Raw genomic sequence first — 20,395 nt, 5'->3', positions numbered from 1 at the left:
CGAGGATGACCTCAGGTCATCTACGAGGATGACCTCCTCAGGTCATCTACGAGGATGACCTCCTCAGGTCATCTACGAGGATGACCTCCTCAGGTCATCTACGAGGATGACCTCAGGTCATCTACGAGGATGACCTCCTCAGGTCATCTACGAGGATGACCTCCTCAGGTCATCTACGAGGATGACCTCCTCAGGTCATCTACGAGGATGACCTCCTCAGGTCATCTACGAGGATGACCTCCTCAGGTCATCTACGAGGATGACCTCCTCAGGTCATCTACGAGGATGACCTCCTCAGGTCATCTACGAGGATGACCTCCTCAGGTCATCTACGAGGATGACCTCCTCAGGTCATCTACGAGGGTGACCTCCTCAGGTCATCTACGAGGGTGACCTCCTCAGGTCATCTACGAGGATGACCTCCTCAGGTCATCTACGAGGATGACCTCCTCAGGTCATCTACGAGGATGACCTCCTCAGGTCATCTACGAGGATGACCTCCTCAGGTCATCTACGAGGATGACCTCCTCAGGTCATCTACGAGGATGACCTCCTCAGGTCATCTACGAGGATGACCTCCTCAGGTCATCTACGAGGGTGACCTCCTCAGGTCATCTACGAGGATGACCTCCTCAGGTCATCTACGAGGGTGACCTACGACGACTGGATGACCTTGTTATCTGCTAATTAATGACAATGGGTTAAAAATAGGAATGGGAATAATGACATATGCTAATTGCAGCATATAAAGGCAGTTCTTATTATCAGCATAATTTCTAATGTATGCTTATGTATTGTTATACAGCAGTATACATACTCGCCATTATGTGGGCCAATATGTAAGTAAATAATATGGAAAACAGCTTAAGTAATCATATAACTAATTAAAGACAAATCCTGACCTTTTATGACAAAATATATATTGAATTTTGATTTGTAAATTCAAGGCATATATATATTCCTTTATGGTAAGATAGCTCTCTCTCTCTCTCTCTCTCTCTCTCTCTCTCTCTCTCTCTCTCTCTCTGTCTGTCTGTCTGTCTGTCTGTCTGTCTGTCTGTCTGTCTGTCTGTCTCTCTCTCTCTCTCTCTGTCTGTCTGTCTGTCTCTCTCTCTCTCTCTCTCTCTCTCTCTCTCTCTCTCTCTCTCTCTCTCTCTCTCTCTCTCTCTCTCTCTCTCTCTCTGTCTGTCTGTCTGTCTGTTTCTCTCTCTCTCTCTCTCTCTCTCTCTCTCTCTGTCTGTCTGTCTGTCTGTTTCTCTCTCTCTCTCTCTCTCTCTCTCTCTCTCTCTCTCTCTGTCTGTCTGTCTGTCTGTCTGTCTGTCTGTCTGTCTGTCTGTCTCTCTCTCTCTCTCTCTGTCTGTCTGTCTGTCTGTCTGTCTCTCTCTCTCTCTCTCTCTCTCTCTCTCTCTCTCTCTCTCTCTCTCTCTCTCTCTCTCTCTCTCTCTCTCTCTCTCTGAAAACACTTGGTCTCCCAAATCATAAGAATGTTGAAATGATTACACACAGTTTCACAAAATAGGACAGGAGTCATTGCTGTAAACAACCGATGCTCGAAAGGCGGGATCCAAGAGTCAATGCTCGATCCTGCAGACACAACTAGGTGAGTACACACACACACACACACACACACACACACACACACACACACACACACACACACACACACACACACACACACACACACACACACACACACACACATCAACTTTAAACATCCCATTTCCCTGTATACCGCATCATTGATGAACTTATACTCCAAAATCAACACAGAATCAAGTCGAACAAAACGTTTATAATATAAACGTTTTGTGCCGCACGTTAAAACGTTTGGGCAGCCGTTGACGTCATGAGCGAAGTAGTGTTGTGTTTGTATAGATGAATGAAGCGGTCTTGTGTACTTTCATTCAGAGCCGTCACCCGCGATCAGGTAACGTGATGCGCATTTGTTTGTTGTGTTGTGATAAGAAAGGTTTCCGCGCTTATATTACCAGCGTCGGGCAATAAATTCTGGGGTTAGAATAAGGGGAAATGTTTATCTTAGCTTTTATGTGGACTTTTTTAGTGGCTGAGTTAATAGCTTTTGCGAGTTTGTGGGCGGTTAGGTACAGCTGTTTCGTGGTTGTGTAGTGAGGCTTGTGGTAGATCACTGATACTCGGGGGTGTGCTGGCTGAGGTGACATGTGCTTGATGGTAGACTATATGCTCCACCACCAGAGCCATGCTCCACAGCCTGCCTGTGCTCCACAGCCAACCCATGTTCCACAGCCAACCCATGTTCCACAGCCAACCCATGCTCCAGAGCCAACCCATGCTCCACAGCCAACCCATGCTCCACAGCCAACCCATGCTCCACAGCCAACCCATGCTCCACAGCCAACCCATGCTCCACAGCCAACCCATGCTCCACAGCCAACCCATGCTCCACAGCCAACCCATGCTCCAGAGCCAACCCATGCTCCACAGCCAACCCATGCTCCACAGCCTGCCTGTGCTCCACAGTCTGCCTGTGCTCCACAGCCAACCCATGCTCCACAGCCAACCCATGCTCCACAGCCAACCCATGCTCCACAGCCAACCCATGCTCCACAGCCAACCCATGCTCCACAGCCTACCCATGCTCCACAGCCAAGCCATGCTCCTCCCAGCGTCGGAGCATATAGCGATGTCTCAAGTTGGTGATGGGTCACGGCGTAGGTCACGATAACTTGATATCAGTGTTGCAGGGAATTGTGTGTTGGGCGGAGTGGTATACCTGTGACTTGCAAACTTGAGAGGGTATAGCAAGGTCTGTGTGCGGTATAGCAAGGTCTGTGTGGGGTATAGCAAGGTCTGTGTGCGGTATAGCAAGGTCTGTGTGGGGTATAGCAAGGTCTGTGTGCGGTATAGGAAAGAGATTACTATTTATCAGCCCTTAGACTTGCCTTATCTTGAGGGTGACATTGTTGGTAATTCTTGTAAGTATTATATCTATGACACATGTTTCTAATGTGTCTTTAGATGTGTAGTGTCTCCCAGGTGTCATTCCCCGCGTCGCTGATGTTACAGCTGAGCTGCTGTGCCCACCCCGAAGCTCAATGGGTACTTGTGTCCAAGACGAATTCTTGCTGTTATAAATTCTCTCTCTCTCTGTCTCTGTCTCTCTCTCTCTCTCTCTCTCTCTCTCTCTCTCTCTCTCTCTCTCTCTCTCTCTCTCTCTCTCTCTCTCTCTCTCTCTCTCTCTCTCTCTCTCCCTCGTCCTCTTGGTCTGAAATGATGGAGGGCTGTCGGCTGTAACTGTCTGTATTATGTATGACACCATGTATGGCGCCGAAGGACACTACATGGTGTCCTTCGGCGCCCTCAGCAGCCAGCACATCTGATGAACAACCCAGCGGGTTTTCTTCCTATTGGGGAGTGTTGTACATGCTGCTATGGCGGTGTGTCCACTCACAGGACGAGTGGCGCTGTCCAGTAAACTCGCCCCTCGGGGCAATATTAAAACCAAATATCTGCTCCTTCATTCTCACATATTCCTTCGTGGAAGCCACTCCACCCGAAGTGGAGCACTTGAACTGATTGGTCAGCATTTTGACTTCTCCTGATTGGTCAGTATCTTGACTTCTCCTGATTGGTCACCATCTTGATTTCTCCTGATTGGTTAGCTTCTTGACTTCTCCTGATTGGCCAGCATCTTGACTTTTCCTGATTGGTCAGCATCTTAACTTCTGATTGGCCAGCATCTTGACCTCTCCTGATTGGTCAGCATCTTGACTTCTCCTGATTTCAGCGGCTGTGTTTTCTGCCTGATCTACACTACACTGCAGATCACACAGCTTGTACTCGTTTCCTGGTCTCTCAATGCCATGACAACGGCACTCAGCGATGCCTTGCTGGAGGCATAGTGCTTTTGATTATTTTTTTTCGTTTTGGACGGCGTTATTGGTGATTAATGGCATAAGCTGCGCATGATATTAGTCGGATTAGCAGTGCCAATTGAATCTAATTATGTTTCTGACTATTAATTGTCTCAATATATATGTTTAGTATAATCTTGCGTGGTTTATCCTGTGATGTTTCTTCCTTTTGTTGTTTCTCCTGCTCCTCCTTCCTTCTCTACCTCCTCCTTTTCCTTTTCAACCTCCTCCTTGTCTTTCTTTGTCTCCTCCATCTCCTTTTCAACCTCCTGCTCTCCATCACATCTGCCTGTCCCTCTACATGAGCTCATAGACTCCCTCCAGCAAGTGGAGTTCTTCCAACTAACCAACTGGTCGATTGTCCTAGTTTGTGCTAGTTCTGTTTCCTCTGGTAATTAGTACAGTATTCAGCTCAATACCTTCGTCTTGAATACCGGAAAGACCTCGTTCGTGTTAGAAATGCTATGTTTTGGTGAATCTAACAGTGATTCACGCTAAGTACAGCAATGGACGGCTCAAGCAAGACCAGGGGCCAGATTCACGAAAGCACTTACGGAAGCACTTACGAACGTATACATCTTTCCTCAATCTTTGACGGCTTTGTTTACATATATTAAACAGTTTACAAGAATGAAAACTTGCCAATGAGCTGTTGTTATTGTTATAAACAGCCTCCTGGTGCTTCGGAGCTCATTAACTGTTTAATAATTGTAAACAAAGCCGCCAAAGATTGAGAAAAGATGTACAGGTTCGTAAGTACTTGCGTAACTGCTTTCGTGAATCCAGCCCCAGGACGTGGCCCGCCAAACATTAACTTGTTACAACAGCATAACCAAATGTTTGGCAGTATTGTAACAATGTCACATTTAGTCAACATAACGCCGCGGTTACTTTGCACGATTGCCGAGTGGCTCTGAGGGCCTTGGGGCGATACTTGATCATCCCAAAGACTGAATGCCATAAATGCAAAACTTGCACACATCGCCTCGATGTAACTGAAGCAACAGCCTTGTTGATCAGGTAGTGGCCAGAAAGGTTTGGTCCGTGCTACAAGAGAAGGACTCTCGATATTGGCCGCAGGTAAACTGCAAGAAACGCGCATATACACGACCATCCGGCCACAACAACGACCATCCGGCCACAACAACGACCATCCGGCCACAACACGACCATCCGGCCACAACAACGACCATCCGGCCACAACAACGACCATCCGGCCACAACAACGACCATCCGGCCACAACACGACCATCCGGCCACAACAACGACCATCCGGCCACAACACGACCATCCGGCCACAACAACGACCATCCGGCCACAACAACGACCATCCGGCCACAACAACGACCATCCGGCCACAACACGACCATCCGGCCACAACAACGACCATCCGGCCACAACAACGACCATCCGGCCACAACACGACCATCCGGCCACAACACGACCATCCGGCCACAACACGACCATCCGGCCACAACACGACCATCCGGCCACAACAACGACCATCCGGCCACAACACGACCATCCGGCCACAACAACGACCATCCGGCCACAACAACGACCATCCGGCCACAACACGACCATCCGGCCACAACAACGACCATCCGGCCACAACAACGACCATCCGGCCACAACACGACCATCCGGCCACAACAACGACCATCCGGCCACAACAACGACCATCCGGCCACAACAACGACCATCCGGCCACAACGACCATCCGGCCACAACACGACCATCCGGCCACAACACGACCATCCGGCCACAACAACGACCATCCGGCCACAACACGACCATCCGGCCACAACAACGACCATCCGGCCACAACAACGACCATCCGGCCACAACAACGACCATCCGGCCACAACACGACCATCCGGCCACAACAACGACCATCCGGCCACAACACGACCATCCGGCCACAACAACGACCATCCGGCCACAACAACGACCATCCGGCCACAACACGACCATCCGGCCACAACACGACCATCCGGCCACAACAACGACCATCCGGCCACAACAACGACCATCCGGCCACAGCATCACCATCCGGCCACAACAACGACCATCCGGCCACAACACGACCATCCGGCTACAACAACGACCATCCGGCCACAACACGACCATCCGGCCACAACACGACCATCCGGCCACAGCATCACCATCCGGCCACAACACGACCATCCGGCCACAACACGACCATCCGGCCACAGCAGCCCGGGCAGCGGTTGTGAGTATGTTGTTTACCGGTGACGTCTCCATCCCGGGCCCGGGCAACTAGAGGCGGCCTCGTCCCGACGCTGCCGTGACCCCGCCTTGGGCTACGCCTCATTTGTCCCCAAAGCTTTCTATACTGATTTATGGCCCATCTGTCACTGTTGGAGGACTCGCTCTAGCTAGTGTCGCCCGTGTTCGGATAAGGGAGTAATTAGATTCTAAGTGGGTGGTTTGGGGGGGGGGATTGAGAAGGTGGTGGGGTGGGGGGGGTTATGTGTCCGGATACAGGTTTTAAAACATACTTAAGATATTCTAAGCAAGCCTAGTATAGCCTAGAATATTCTAACTTAACGATATCTATCTTTTTTTAATGGATTTTGAATGGGTTTTGGGCGCGCGAAGTGTCCACTCCGGAGCGGAAGCCGTGGCCATCACCGACAATGAGCCGGGGATCCGAACGCGGGGAAAACAAGAACCCGCGGACTGGAGCCTTGAAAATTAATGTGTCCAGCCTCCAGAAGGCGGCCGGTTGAGGGGCGCAACCCACACCCGGACACCGGCCGGTCAAACCTGCCCTTAGTTCAGGGTGAACTAAGGGCCATAACGCCGGCGAGCGGCGAGCCTCGGGGTTGAGGCCCTTCTGGCCAGAATCATGCTAAGGCGTGATGGCCATGCGAAAGAAGTGATAAAAAGGCGAAGAGAATAAAAAGAACTCACTAGAATGGATGATATATGAGGGAAGAGAGATTAAAATGTGGCCCAAAGGTAGCCGCCCTTCTCCTGCCTGGCCACAATGAGGCCTCGTAACTGTGGCCACAATGAGGCCTCGTAACTGTGGCCACAATGAGGCCTCGCAACTGTGGCAGTGTGGCCACAATGAGGCCTGGCAACTGTGGCAGTGTGGCCACAACGAGGCCTGGCAACTGTGGCAGTGTGGCCACAATGAGGCCTGGCAACTGTGGCAGTGTGGCCACAACGAGGCCTCACAACTGTGGCAGTGTGGCCACAATGAGGCCTGGCAACTGTGGCAGTGTGGCCACTACACTGTATGCCGGCCCCGGGGGGGGGGACTTGACGCAGAGAACTATGAACTGCATCACACAGCATGGCCACAGGTTATTATATGGCCAGGGGGGGGGGTTCCACATGGCCATGAGTTACTACAACATGGCCATGAGTTACTACAACATGGCCATGAGTTACTACAACATGACCATGAGTTACTACAACATGGCCATGAGTTACTACAACATGACCATGAGTTACTACAACATGGCCATGAGTTACTACAACATGGCCATGAGTTACTACAACATGGCCATGAGTTACTACAACATGACCATGAGTTACTACAACATGGCCATGAGTTACTACAACATGACCATGAGTTACAACAACATGACCATGAGTTACTACAACATGGCCATGAGTTACTACAACATGGCCATGAGTTACTACAACATGACCATGAGTTACTACAACATGGCCATGAGTTACTACAACATGACCATGAGTTACAACAACATGACCATGAGTTACTACAACATGGCCATGAGTTACTACAACATGGCCATGAGTTACTACAACATGACCATGAGTTACTACAACATGGCCATGAGTTACAACAACATGGCCATGAGTTACTACAACATGGCCATGAGTTACAACAACATGGCCATGAGTTACTACAACATGGCCATGAGTTACAACAACATGGCCATGAGTTACTACAACATGGCCATGAGTTACAACAACAAGACCATGAGTTACTACAACATGGCCATGAGTTACAACAACATGGCCATGAGTTACTACAACATGGCCATGAGTTACAACAACATGGCCATGAGTTACTACAACATGGCCATGAGTTACTACAACATGGCCATGAGTTACTACAACATGACCATGAGTTACTACAACATGGCCGTGAGTTACTACAACATGACCATGAGTTACTACAACATGGCCGTGAGTTACTACAACATGACCATGAGTTACTACAACATGGCCATGAGTTACTACAACATGGCCATGAGTTACTACAACATGGCCATGAGTTACTACAACATGGCCATGAGTTACTACAACATGACCATGAGTTACTACAACATGGCCATGAGTTACTACAACATGACCATGAGTTACAACAACATGGCCATGAGTTACTACAACATGACCATGAGTTACAACATGGCCATGAGTTACTACAACATGGCCATGAGTTACAACAACATGGCCATGAGTTACTACAACATGACCATGAGTTACAACAACATGGCCATGAGTTACTACAACATGGCCATGAGTTACAACAACATGGCCATGAGTTACTACAACATGGCCATGAGTTACTACAACATGACCATGAGTTACTACAACATGGCCATGAGTTACTACAACATGGCCATGAGTTACAACAACATGGCCATGAGTTACTACAACATGACCATGAGTTACTACAACATGGCCATGAGTTACTACAACATGGCCATGAGTTACTACAACATGGCCATGAGTTACTACAACATGGCCATGAGTTACTACAACATGGCCATGAGTTACTACAACATGGCCATGAGTTACTACAACATGGCCATGAGTTACTACAACATGGCCATGAGTTACTACAACATGGCCATGAGTTACTACAGCATGGCCATGAGTTACTACAACATGGCCATGAGTTACTACAACATGGCCATGAGGTAGCAACGCACTAACAACATGACAAACAACACCTCAGCCATGCAAGTTTACAACCCTTGTTAGGGTAAACTTAGCAACAGTTTGCAATGATTCCCCCATTCGGTGGATGCTAATTAGTGTGTGACGGGACTGCTGCCTGGATGACGGGTCATCCTCCTGTGTGGATGACCCGTGAGAGGGGTGAGGGAGGGGTGAGGGGGTGTGAGGGAGGGGTGAGGGAGGGGTGAGAGAGGGGTGAGGAAGGGAGGGGTGAGAGAGGCGTCTCTCAACATCTTCACGTACATAATTACACTTTATTGCCTCTCTTACTCACGCTGGGTGACAAAGAGCTCTCTCGGGGTATCTGGCGCACGATTGCTCAATCTCATCCATGTTGCTCCAGTGTGGCTCCCCGGTGTTGTGGGGGGGCTGGTCCCCTGTGTTGTGGGGGGCTGGTCCTCCTGTGTTGTGGGGGGGCTGGTCCCCTGTGTTGTGGGGGTTGGTATCCTGTGTTGTGGGGGGGGGGGCTGGTCCCCTGTGTTGTGGGGGGCTGGTCCTCCTGTGTTGTGGGGGCTGGTCCCCCGGTGTTGTTGTGGGGGGGCTGGTCCCCGGTGTTGTGGGGGCTGGTCCCCTGTGTTGTGAGGGCTGTGGCTCATATGGGTACTTTGTGTACCCAAATGAGCCACAGAGATATTAGAAATAACTTTTTCAGTGTCAGAGTAGTTAACAGGTGGAATGCATTAGGCAGTGATGTGGTGGAGGCTGGCTCCATACACAGTTTCAAATGTAGATATGATAGAGCCCAATAGGCTCAGGAACCTGTACACCTGTTGATTGACAGGTTGAGAGGCGGGACCAAAGAGCCAGAGCTCAACCCTCGCAAGCACAGCTAGATAAGTACACACTCACACATCTGTATATTTACTCCATCTTTACAGAGATAATTTCATAACGGAGTCCGTAAAGTGTCAGTTAACCGGACCGTCCGATAATTGAGGCAATCCGGTTGAACATGGCCGGATAAAGAGAGGGGAGAGCGGCCGGCCGCTTCACTTTGTTGAACACACGGACCTAATACGCAATGGCGGCCGCCTTATCTTAATTGAAAATCTGATGGAACTTCGGATAAGGCCAAACCGACCACAGATTTTAGGACGAGGGCCGCTGTAATGACTGTATTGTGTGTGGCCCTGGACCACTGGTGGCCCGGGACCACTGGTGGCCCTGGACCATTGGTGGCCGTGGACCACTGGTGGCCCTAGACCACTGGTGGCCCGGGACCACTGGTGGCCCTAGACCACTGGTGGCCCTGAACCACTGGTGGCCCTGGACCACTGGTGGCCCTGGACCACTGGTGGCCCTGGACCACTGGTGGCCCTAGACCACTGGTGACCCGGGACCACTGGTGGCCCGGGACCACTGGTGGGCCGGGACCACTAGTCGCCCTGGACCACTAGTCGCCCTGGACCACTAGTGGCCAGGGACCACTGGTGGCCCTGGACCACTGGTGGCCCTGGACCACTGGTGGCCCTAGACCACTGGTGGGCCGGGACCACTGGTGGCCCGGGACCACTAGTCGCCCTGGACCACTAGTGGCCAGGGACCACTGGTGGCCCTGGACCACTGGTGGCCCTAGACCACTGGTGGGCCGGGACCACTGCTGGCCCGGGACCACTAGTCGCCCTGGACCACTAGTGGCCAGGGACTACTGGTGGCCCTGGACCACTAGTGACCCTGGACCACTAGTGACCCTGGACCACTGGTGGCCCTGGACCACTAGTGACCCTGGACCACTAGTGACCCTGGACCACTGGTGGCCCTGGACCACTAGTGACCCTGGACCACTGGTGGCCCTGGACCACTGGTGGCCCTGGACCACTAGTGACCCTGGACCACTGGTGGCCCTGGACCACTGGTGGCCCTGGACCACTAGTGACCCTGGACCACTAGTGACCCTGGACCACTGGTGGCCCTGGACCACTGGTGGCCCTGGACCACTAGTGACCCTGGACCACTAGTGACCCTGGACCACTGGTGGCCCTGGACCACTGGTGGCCCTGGACCACTGGTGGCCCTGGACCACTAGTGACCCTGGACCACTAGTGACCCTGGACCACTGGTGGCCCTGGACCACTGGTGACCCTGGACCACTAGTGACCCTGGACCACTGGTGGCCCTGGACCACTGGTGGCCCTGGACCACTAGTGACCCTGGACCACTAGTGACCCTGGACCACTAGTGACCCTGGACCACTGGTGGCCCTGGACCACTGGTGGCCCTGGACCACTGGTGGCCCTGGACCACTGGTGGCCCTGGACCACTAGTGACCCTGGACCACTAGTGACCCTGGACCACTAGTGACCCTGGACCACTAGTGACCCTGGACCACTGGTGGCCCCCGACTAACCACCCTCGACTTAAGAATCAACTGGACTGATGACAATATCAACACAAGACCAAGATACACTCACGTCTGTGAATACCAGCTGGAGAACCACTTGAGTCGTCTCTCAGTGTGTAGTGGTGTCTCTAGGTGGGGGTGGGGGTGTAGGGGGGTGATTGTGTCTCAAGAGGTGGGGCCACTGTGGGGAGGGGTGACAATCAGAGGGGGAGAGGGGGGGATATAGTAACAGTTTGTTCTGTCAGGGAAAATTTGTTTTTGTTGACAAATCTTCCAGGGGGCAATCTTGCTGTGCTCTTGAGCCTCTTCCGGGTAGTTAAGAGGCACGATTGTTTGGCAGATAGAAACTGAACTGACAGCAATTGTTGAAGCCTCTCTGTTCAACAGTTGCTGATTGTTCGTGGCTCTTTATACCTTGTACTGATTGTTGGAGGGAGGGACGGGTCGAGTGAGATGAGGTGCTTCGAAATTAACCTAATGACTCAATTCAGCAGCGGTTCGCTCATTTGGAGATAATATTGAGAGGTCAGGGAGGATTGACTAGGCGCCACTCTTTAACTGTTCGCCTCTGTTCACCCAACAGTAATTGGGGCCTGGTTGTTAAACGATTTGGGGATGGTATTCCAGGGGAGCACCAGTAGGGTAAGGCTTACCTTGAGCTATGGGAAAGGGAAACCTCTCAGCCTGCTGACAGGAGCAGCAAGTCGTCCTGAGAGAGAGAGAGAGAGAGAGAGAGAGAGAGAGAGAGAGAGAGAGAGAGAGAGAGAGAGAGAGAGAGAGAGAGAGAGAGAGAGAGTGCTACTGTTCTTATCAGTCAGCTGCACGCCATCCCCTTAAGTGTCCCTCATCAGGGAAGAGATTACGTGCTCTCCCCCTACCCCCCTTCCTCACACTTGCCCCTAGTTCCCCTGCCTCCCTGCCCTTCACCCCCTGTCTTCCACTTGAGGGGCGCCGCATGCGGGCACTCAAACACCCGCCGCATACACCAGCCCTTAAAGCTATCATTTGCTGTTGTAAAGGCTGTCTGGGGCGGCTCAGGACACGAGTAGCCTGCTGCTCTTCCTTGGGATGGAGCGGTGACCACTGATTGTGCTCTTTCTCTTGCTCTTGAACACGTATACATGTTAATTTATTTGTCTATATCAATATAATAGCTGCCTGTCTGTGAGCGTCTTAGGCCATTACGGGTAGGCCCCACTGTCAGCCATTAACAAGACACCTTATCCTAGGGGTGTTGAAGCTGTCCTTTCCCTATTGATTTGCCAATCAGTAAAAAAAAAAAAAAATCCAACTTCCTAACCTAACCGGAAAGAGGCAAACCCAAGCAACCCACCTCACCCATTGAGTCCGATGCGTAGAAAACGCAGATATTTGTGAGTCAATATACCCTTCATAGTAGGTCACATTGTAACGTTGTTTCTCATAACAGAAAAAAAACGTGACTTCTTAGTTCTAGATCTGAACAACAAGAGGAGCCTAGCTTCCCTAAATAGGGGATTAATCCCTGTTTAGGAGAGGGGGGATTACTGATGGTGGGGATTAGTGATGCAGGATGGGGGGGGGGTGTTGATGAAGTAGTAAGGATTTGTCATGGTTGGAGTTAGGGAAGGAAAGGTCCACGAAGGGATTGAGTAGAGGTGTCAATTAAGGGATTGAGAGGGAACAAGGTAGGTAATGGAGGGTTGGGGGTAGAGGGTGGGGTACCTCCTGCTGTGTTGAGGGGTGGGGAAGGGAGGGAGGATTGGTGAGGTACAGGTGCGTGAATGGGTAGGGGATTCTCTGGGTGGGTAGGGGATACTGGATGGGTAGGGGATGCTATGGATGGGTAGGGGATTCTCTAGATGGGTAAAGAAGGTTTGGGAGGAAGTAGAGAAAGATAATGGATAGTAAAAAAGGATAGGTAGAGATAAAGGGGGTAAGGAGGAGATAGAAGAAGTTAGGGAGATAGAAAAGTATAGAGAGAAGGCAGAGGATGATAGGGAGAAAGTAGAGAAGGATAGGGAAGAATAGGTCAAGGAAACGCCTCTTTCTTCCCCCATCCATTTCAAGCCTACCCCAAGGTCTAATTACAGCAGGTGAGAGGGAGTGAAAGTTAGGGAGGTGGGGGAGAGATTGGGGGAGGTGTGGTGGGGGAGGCTACCTTACCTATCAGTACTCACGTATGAGGGACTTCAGGATTGGCTCGCCGAAGTCCCCCCCCCCTTGCCCTTAGGGTCTTCGTAGCCTAGTGGCTTCGTTGTACCTGTTGCCTTTGGTTTAAACCTGACTGACGTTGTGGATGGAGGCGGCTCCCACGACCTCTGCTTTCAGATGCTAGTGATGGTGGTATAGTGAGGTTGGTGATAGTGATGGTGACTGAGTACATGAAACACAAATTTGGATTTTGAAGAGCTGTGAGAAACCGTTAGATAGGTGACTAGCCACCCACCTACCAATCCGCCCACCTACCAATCCACCCACCTACCAACACAATCACCCAGCCATCCAAGGGTGACCTTACAGGTGTGGGAACACCTATCCTATACCCTTTGCTGAGCCAATCAGCACCAAACTACACAACACTGGACTCTACACTCTCCAGGTGTGTGACAAACTACACAACACTGGACTCTACACTCTCCAGGTGTGTGACAAACTACACAACACTGGACTCTACACTCTCCAGGTGTGTGACAAACTACACAACACTGGACTCTACACTCTCCAGGTGTGTGACAAACTACACAACACTGGACTCTACACTCTCCAGGTGTGTGACAAACTACACAACACTGGACTCTACACTCTCCAGGTGTGTGACAAACTACACAACACTGGACTCTACACTCTCCAGGTGTGTGACAAACTACACAACACTGGACTCTACACTCTCCAGGTGTGTGACAAACTACACAACACTGGACTCTACACTCTCCAGGTGTGTGACAAACTACACAACACTGGACTCTACACTCTCCAGGTGTGTGACAAACTACACAACACTGGACTCTACACTCTCCAGGTGTGTGACAAACTACACAACACTGGACTCTACACTCTCCAGGTGTGTGACAAACTACACAACACTGGACTCTACACTCTCCAGGTGTGTGACAAACTACACAACACTGGACTCTACACTCTCCAGGTGTGTGACAAACTACACAACACTGGACTCTACACTCTCCAGGTGTGTGACAAACTACACAACACTGGACTCTACACTCTCCAGGTGTGTGACAAACTACACAACACTGGACTCTACACTCTCCAGGTGTGTGACAAACTACACAACACTGGACTCTACACTCTCCAGGTGTGTGACAAACTACACAACACTGGACTCTACACTCTCCAGGTGTGTGACAAACTACACAACACTGGACTCTACACTCTCCAGGTGTGTGACAAACTACACAACACTGGACTCTACACTCTCCAGGTGTGTGACAAACTACACAACACTGGACTCTACACTCTCCAGGTGTGTGACAAACACCTGGAGGCTCCAGGAGGAGGTCACCCTCTTGTTAGGAATGTCCTCCACTGTCCCCGGGAGGCCGATCGATCAGGTCAAAGGTCATCAGGTAATTACAATGTAAGTTACAATCGCTGGTCAGATTTTGCGGGTTCTGTGAAAACAGCTGTGACAAAAACAGCTGTGACAAAAACAGCTGTGACAAAAACAGCTGTGACAAAAACAGCTGTGACAAAAACAGCTGTGACAAAAACAGTTTTTTTGTGGATTTAGTTGAACTTTTTTTTGTTATAACGTTTCAAAGACATAAAACCTGCTATCAAGACTTAGCTCAATTATTTTTTCAGGGTTTAGATAAACCTGTTATCAAGATTAAGACAGACTTGTTATCTTTATATTATATCCGAGCTATAGGACAAGGGGCAATGATATATAGGACCACAAAAACGCGATATCCCTTTCTCCGGAAAAGGAAAAAGTCATATATATATATATATATATATATATATATATATATATATATATATATATATATATATATATATATATATATATATATATATATATATATATATATAGTCGTCCACGCCGATGGGCCAGCCTGTTGTGGTTTGTATTTTGCATTCAAAGAATGACGAGCAGATATTCGTCGGTAAGCAAGTTATTTACGATGTAACTCACCACAGTTGCCTAGCTCTAGGGGTGCCGGTTTACTGCTAGGTGAATAGAGGCATCAGATGAAAGGAAAGGTGCACAACCGTTTCTGAGTCGCCCCGGGAAGTGAACCCGGGACCCTCAGTTGTGAGCCGGGAACGTGTAGACCTTCTACTACTGAATGAAGCGATTGGGGGGGGGGTATTGAGAGGTTTGGAAATAGGTAAACTGGTTTGGAAATAGGTAAAGAGGTTTGGAAATAGGTGAACAGGTTTGGAAATAGGTAAACAGGTTTGGAAATAGGTAAAGAGGTTTGGAAATAGGTAAACAGGTTTGGAAATAGGTAAAGAGGTTTGGAAATAGGTAAAGAGGTTTGGAAATAGGTAAACAGGTTTGGAAATTGGCACATTGGTTTAGAAAAATGTGAACAGGTTTGGAAATAGGTAAACAGGTTTGGAAATAGGTAAACAGGTTTGGAAATAGGTAAAAAGGTTTGGAAATAGGCAAATTGGTTTAGAAATAGGTAAACAGATTTGGAAATAGGTAAACAGGTTTGGAAATAGGTGAACAGGTTTGGAAATATTTAAACAGGTTTGGAAATATTTAAACAGGTTTGGAAATAGGTAAACAGGTTTGGAAATAGGTGAACAGGTTTGGAAATAGGTAAACAGGTTTGGAAATAGGTGAACAGGTTTGGAAATATTTAAACAGGTTTGGAAATATTTAAACAGGTTTGGAAATAGGTAAACAGGTTTGGAAATAGGTGAACAGGTTTGGAAATAGGTAAACAGGTTTGGAAATAGGTGAACAGGTTTGGAAATAGGTAAACAGGTTTGGAAATAGGTGAACAGGTTTGGAAATAGGTAAAGAAGTTTGGAAATAGGTAAAGAGGTTTGGAATTAGGTAAACTGGTTTAGAAATAGGTAAAGAGGTTTGGAAATAGGTAAACAGGCTTGGAAATTGAATGTTGGAGAGGAAAGAGTATCTTTCAAGCCGTGTTGTTTAACCTGATCAACCAGACTGTGTGATTCACGTCAGACTGCGAGCAGCAGACACTAACAGCCTCGTTCATCAGCCCAACGAACCAAGAGGCCTGGTCAGAGACCGGGTCGCGGGGACATTGATTCCCGGAACCCGCACCAGGTAGTCTTCCCAGAAGGTTCTAGAAGCTTAGAGAGAACCGGAAACTCTAGACAAAAGTAGGCCTGACTGATGTCACCTTCTTCTCCTTGTTTTCTTTTCGTCTAGGCCTATGTATTAGGCCTAATCCTGAAAAAAACGGTGGAACTTTCGAAATTTGTTGTCTATGGTTTCTTCGAGTTTCATTAAACCACATATTAGTAAATGTAAACCACATTTACATAAAGGTTTACATATTGTATTAAATGGTGATGTTGTGTACTAACCACAGGCACCAACTACGTATATATATATATATATATATATATATATATATATATATATATATATATATATATATATATATATATATATATATATATATATATATATATACCTGTCAATAATGACCTGTCAATAATTGGGCGGGTCTGCGGGTCGTTTAGCAGTAGGGGGGAGGGAGGGAGGGGGAGTGAGCAGTGATTGGCTGACCTCCTGGTCATCCCTCACCCTGGCCCCGCCCACATACCAGGTCAGTTGGGGTCATGACCTTGCCAGAGACGCACGCGTCCGCTCCTCTCCTTGACCTCTGGTCCCAGTGAATATCTGTGTCATGTGTACCCGTATATTCCTATAGCGAGCGGTCCTGTTGAAAGTATATTCACTTTTTAGTCTTGGAAATACATGCGTCGGGCACAACAGGATGTAAGGATTCTGCGCATGTCTTCAAGAACCGGCTTGTGAAGATCCTTTCGTAATAATCCACAGATCCGGGTCGGGTTGTGGATATTGCGGGTAGAGGTGTACTAATTCCAGTGCGTATAATAGTGATCTGGGTTACGTTCTTCCTACAAGAGAGATGATATCAGATAACGAAGGGCTGGCTATCCGGGTTGTGTTGTGGAGTGGGCAACAAATGTTCATCCAGGTTGCACTGTGGGTGTAAAATCTGTAGTGGTGATTCTGTTGTGTTCTATTAACCGGTGAACGTTTTCCGGGTCAAGTTTGGGAAAGGAAATTGAACATTATCCGAATATATTATGTCGTGAACGAGTGTTTCATTGTGTATTTGGTTACACCGGAAATGCTCCGGGTGAACCAAGATCCGTATAGCCAACACGAGGCTGCCATGAGAAAGGAATCATGGAATATTTCAACAAAATAATCATGTCAGCTGAAACAATACTGACTCTGTACAGTAGGTTCGAACCACGTTGTCTGGACTCCTTGTTTGTGAATCATATCGGCTATTCCTTATAATGGGAATGTTTCTTATAAACTATATATATATTGACATTTATGAAACAGCTGTTTGAGGAAGTACACAATTTTCCCCTAACTGAATGGTTGGATTGTGCCCGAATTTCTTATCGTCCTGGCAGAAGGTGCCCAACAGCTGCGGTGCCCCGAGCAAGAGCACGCTTGAGGTAGCTGGTACCCCAAGTTACCCTCAAGTCCCTGGTACTTAGGGACTTAAACTTAGCCGATACACCAAACTACAATATAAATAGTTGGTACCCAAGATATAACGTCAGTCTCAAGGAAATTGAGATTGATGTCAATCATAATCTTAGATTATGGAAGAAGAATGTAAGAAATCCCTCAAGTTGTTATATTAGAGAATCTACTAAGACAACCCAAGATTATTCTTTGTGAAATAAACCAAGAAAACCCAAGATTATTCTTTGTGAAATAAACCAAGAAAACCCAAGATTATTCTTTGTGAAATAAACCAAGAAAAACCCAAGATTATTCTTTGTGAAATAGACCGAGAAAACCCTAACAAGCACAGTGGATTGGTGGAACAACATGATTTGGCCACACAGGTGAGTTTACAGGCTAGTTGTGTTCCAGCCGTGTCTAAACTGGCATGGGGGGTGTTGACCATCCACCCCAATTGGTCATTAGGTGTTGATCTGAGTATACAGATCTAGTTCACCCCTGGTGTACCCATATTGAGATTTGTGCGTGGATGTACTGATCAAGTTTACCCGTGGTATACTGTGTAGCTTGAACAATGAGGGGTATAGTGAGATGGTGACTATCAAAAGCAACGCACCAAGCTGGGATGACGTGTAAAAAGGTGTTTATTTTGATTACAAAGGATCTGGAAGGGGTCTGGGGACAGGGAGGTGGGGTCTGAGAGAGAAAGGGGCGATTAAGGAACGGTGCCCAACCGTTTAGACGATCGTAGAGTCGAACGTCGACCCGACAGTGAGTAATGAGGCCGTTATTCAGCCGAGCAGGTCAAGTGATTGGACCTAAGCTCACTATCTGGTCGGCATTCAGGCTTCCTGGAATTCTGGAAAGCTGGATAACTATTTGTCCTTGTTGAAATTCCTTCACAAGATACCTATATTAACTTTGCTGCATCTGGAGGTTGGTCTCCAGCCACCACCACCCACTACCACCACCCACCGCTACCACCACCCACCACTACCACCACCCACCACTACTACCACCCACCACTACCACCACCCACCGCTACCACCACCCACCACTACTACCACCCACCACTACTACCACCCACCACTACCACCACCCACCACTACCACCACCCACCACTACCACCACCCACCACTACTACCACCCACCACTACCACCACCCACCGCTACCACCACCCACCACTACCACCACCCACCGCTACCACCACCCACCACTACTACCACCCACCACTACCACCACCCACCGCTACCACCACCCACCGCTACCACCACCCACCACTACTACCACCCACCACTACTACCACCCACCACTACCACCACCCACCACTACCACCACCCACCACTACCACCACCCACCACTACCACCACCCACCACTACCACCACCCACCACTACCACCACCCACCGCTACCACCACCCACCGCTACCACCACCCACCACTACCACCACCCACCACTACCACCACCCACCACTACCACCACCCACCACTACCACCACCCACCACTACCACCACCCACCGCTACCACCACCCACCACTACCACCACCCACCACTACTACCACCCACCACTACCACCACCCACCACTACTACCACCCACCACTACCACCACCCACCACTACCACCACCCACCACTACCACCACCCACCACTACCACCACCCACCACTACCACCACCCACCACTACCACCACCCACCACTACCACCACCCACCACTACCACCACCCACCACTACCACCACCCACCGCTACCACCACCCACCACTACCACCACCCACCACTACCACCACCCACCACTACTACCACCCACCACTACCACCACCCACCACTACCACCACCCACCGCTACCACCACCCACCACTACCACCACCCACCACTACTACCACCCACCACTACCACCACCCACCACTACCACCACCCACCACTACTACCACCCACCACTACCACCACCCACCACTACCACCACCCACCGCTACCACCACCCACCACTACCACCACCCACCACTACCACCACCCACCACTACCACCCACCACTACCACCCACCACTAATGTTTGTTACACCACAGTATAAATATCACAAATTCAATGCAGTGTAATTATGGAACCACCCCCTGAGAGGGGGGGGGGAACCCCCATTAATATTCCACCAGAGTATTCTTGTGATCTTCTAAATTGTTGTGGGTGCTCGTGAAGCTGGTGTTGGGGGGGGGGAGGGGGGAGGTATTCTCCCGTATACAACAGTGTCTTCACTATCACTCGCCTCGTTCACTATTACCTGATGCTCTAAAGATTACTCACCGAGTGTCACTGTTCCGGTGACGGTGTCTGTTATATCCGGATCCGGCACCACCACCAACCACCACCAACCACCACCAACCACCAACAATACGACCTACCAGTGTGGCCTACCACAACGACCCATCACCCACCACAACAATTAACCCCTCCCCCCTACCACCATTCACCCCCACCACCACCATCCCCCCCCCCCCTCACTGGCCGTCACTATCAACACCATCTCC

General features: G+C 49.5%; 2 protein-coding genes across 2 annotated transcripts; both read left to right on the top strand.

Moving 5' to 3' along the window:
• Positions 1-2,187: 2,187 nt before the first annotated feature.
• Positions 2,188-6,130, top strand: LOC138359655 (mucin-2-like). The gene is made up of 2 exons (XM_069319070.1): positions 2,188-2,671; positions 4,914-6,130. The coding sequence occupies exons 1-2, from the start codon at positions 2,188-2,190 to the stop codon at positions 6,128-6,130; spliced, it is 1,701 nt and encodes a 566-aa protein (XP_069175171.1).
• A 1,129-nt stretch (positions 6,131-7,259) lies between these two features.
• Positions 7,260-8,825, top strand: LOC138359654 (uncharacterized). Its single transcript, XM_069319069.1, has one exon. It carries the CDS (start codon positions 7,260-7,262, stop codon positions 8,823-8,825), a length of 1,566 nt encoding a protein of 521 aa, XP_069175170.1.
• Positions 8,826-20,395: the final 11,570 nt, after the last annotated feature.

Source organism: Procambarus clarkii, chromosome 92 (genome assembly GCF_040958095.1).
Source record: "Procambarus clarkii isolate CNS0578487 chromosome 92, FALCON_Pclarkii_2.0, whole genome shotgun sequence".
Taxonomy (NCBI): Eukaryota; Metazoa; Arthropoda; class Malacostraca; order Decapoda; family Cambaridae; genus Procambarus; species Procambarus clarkii.
This window is presented reverse-complemented; position numbering and strand designations above follow the sequence as displayed.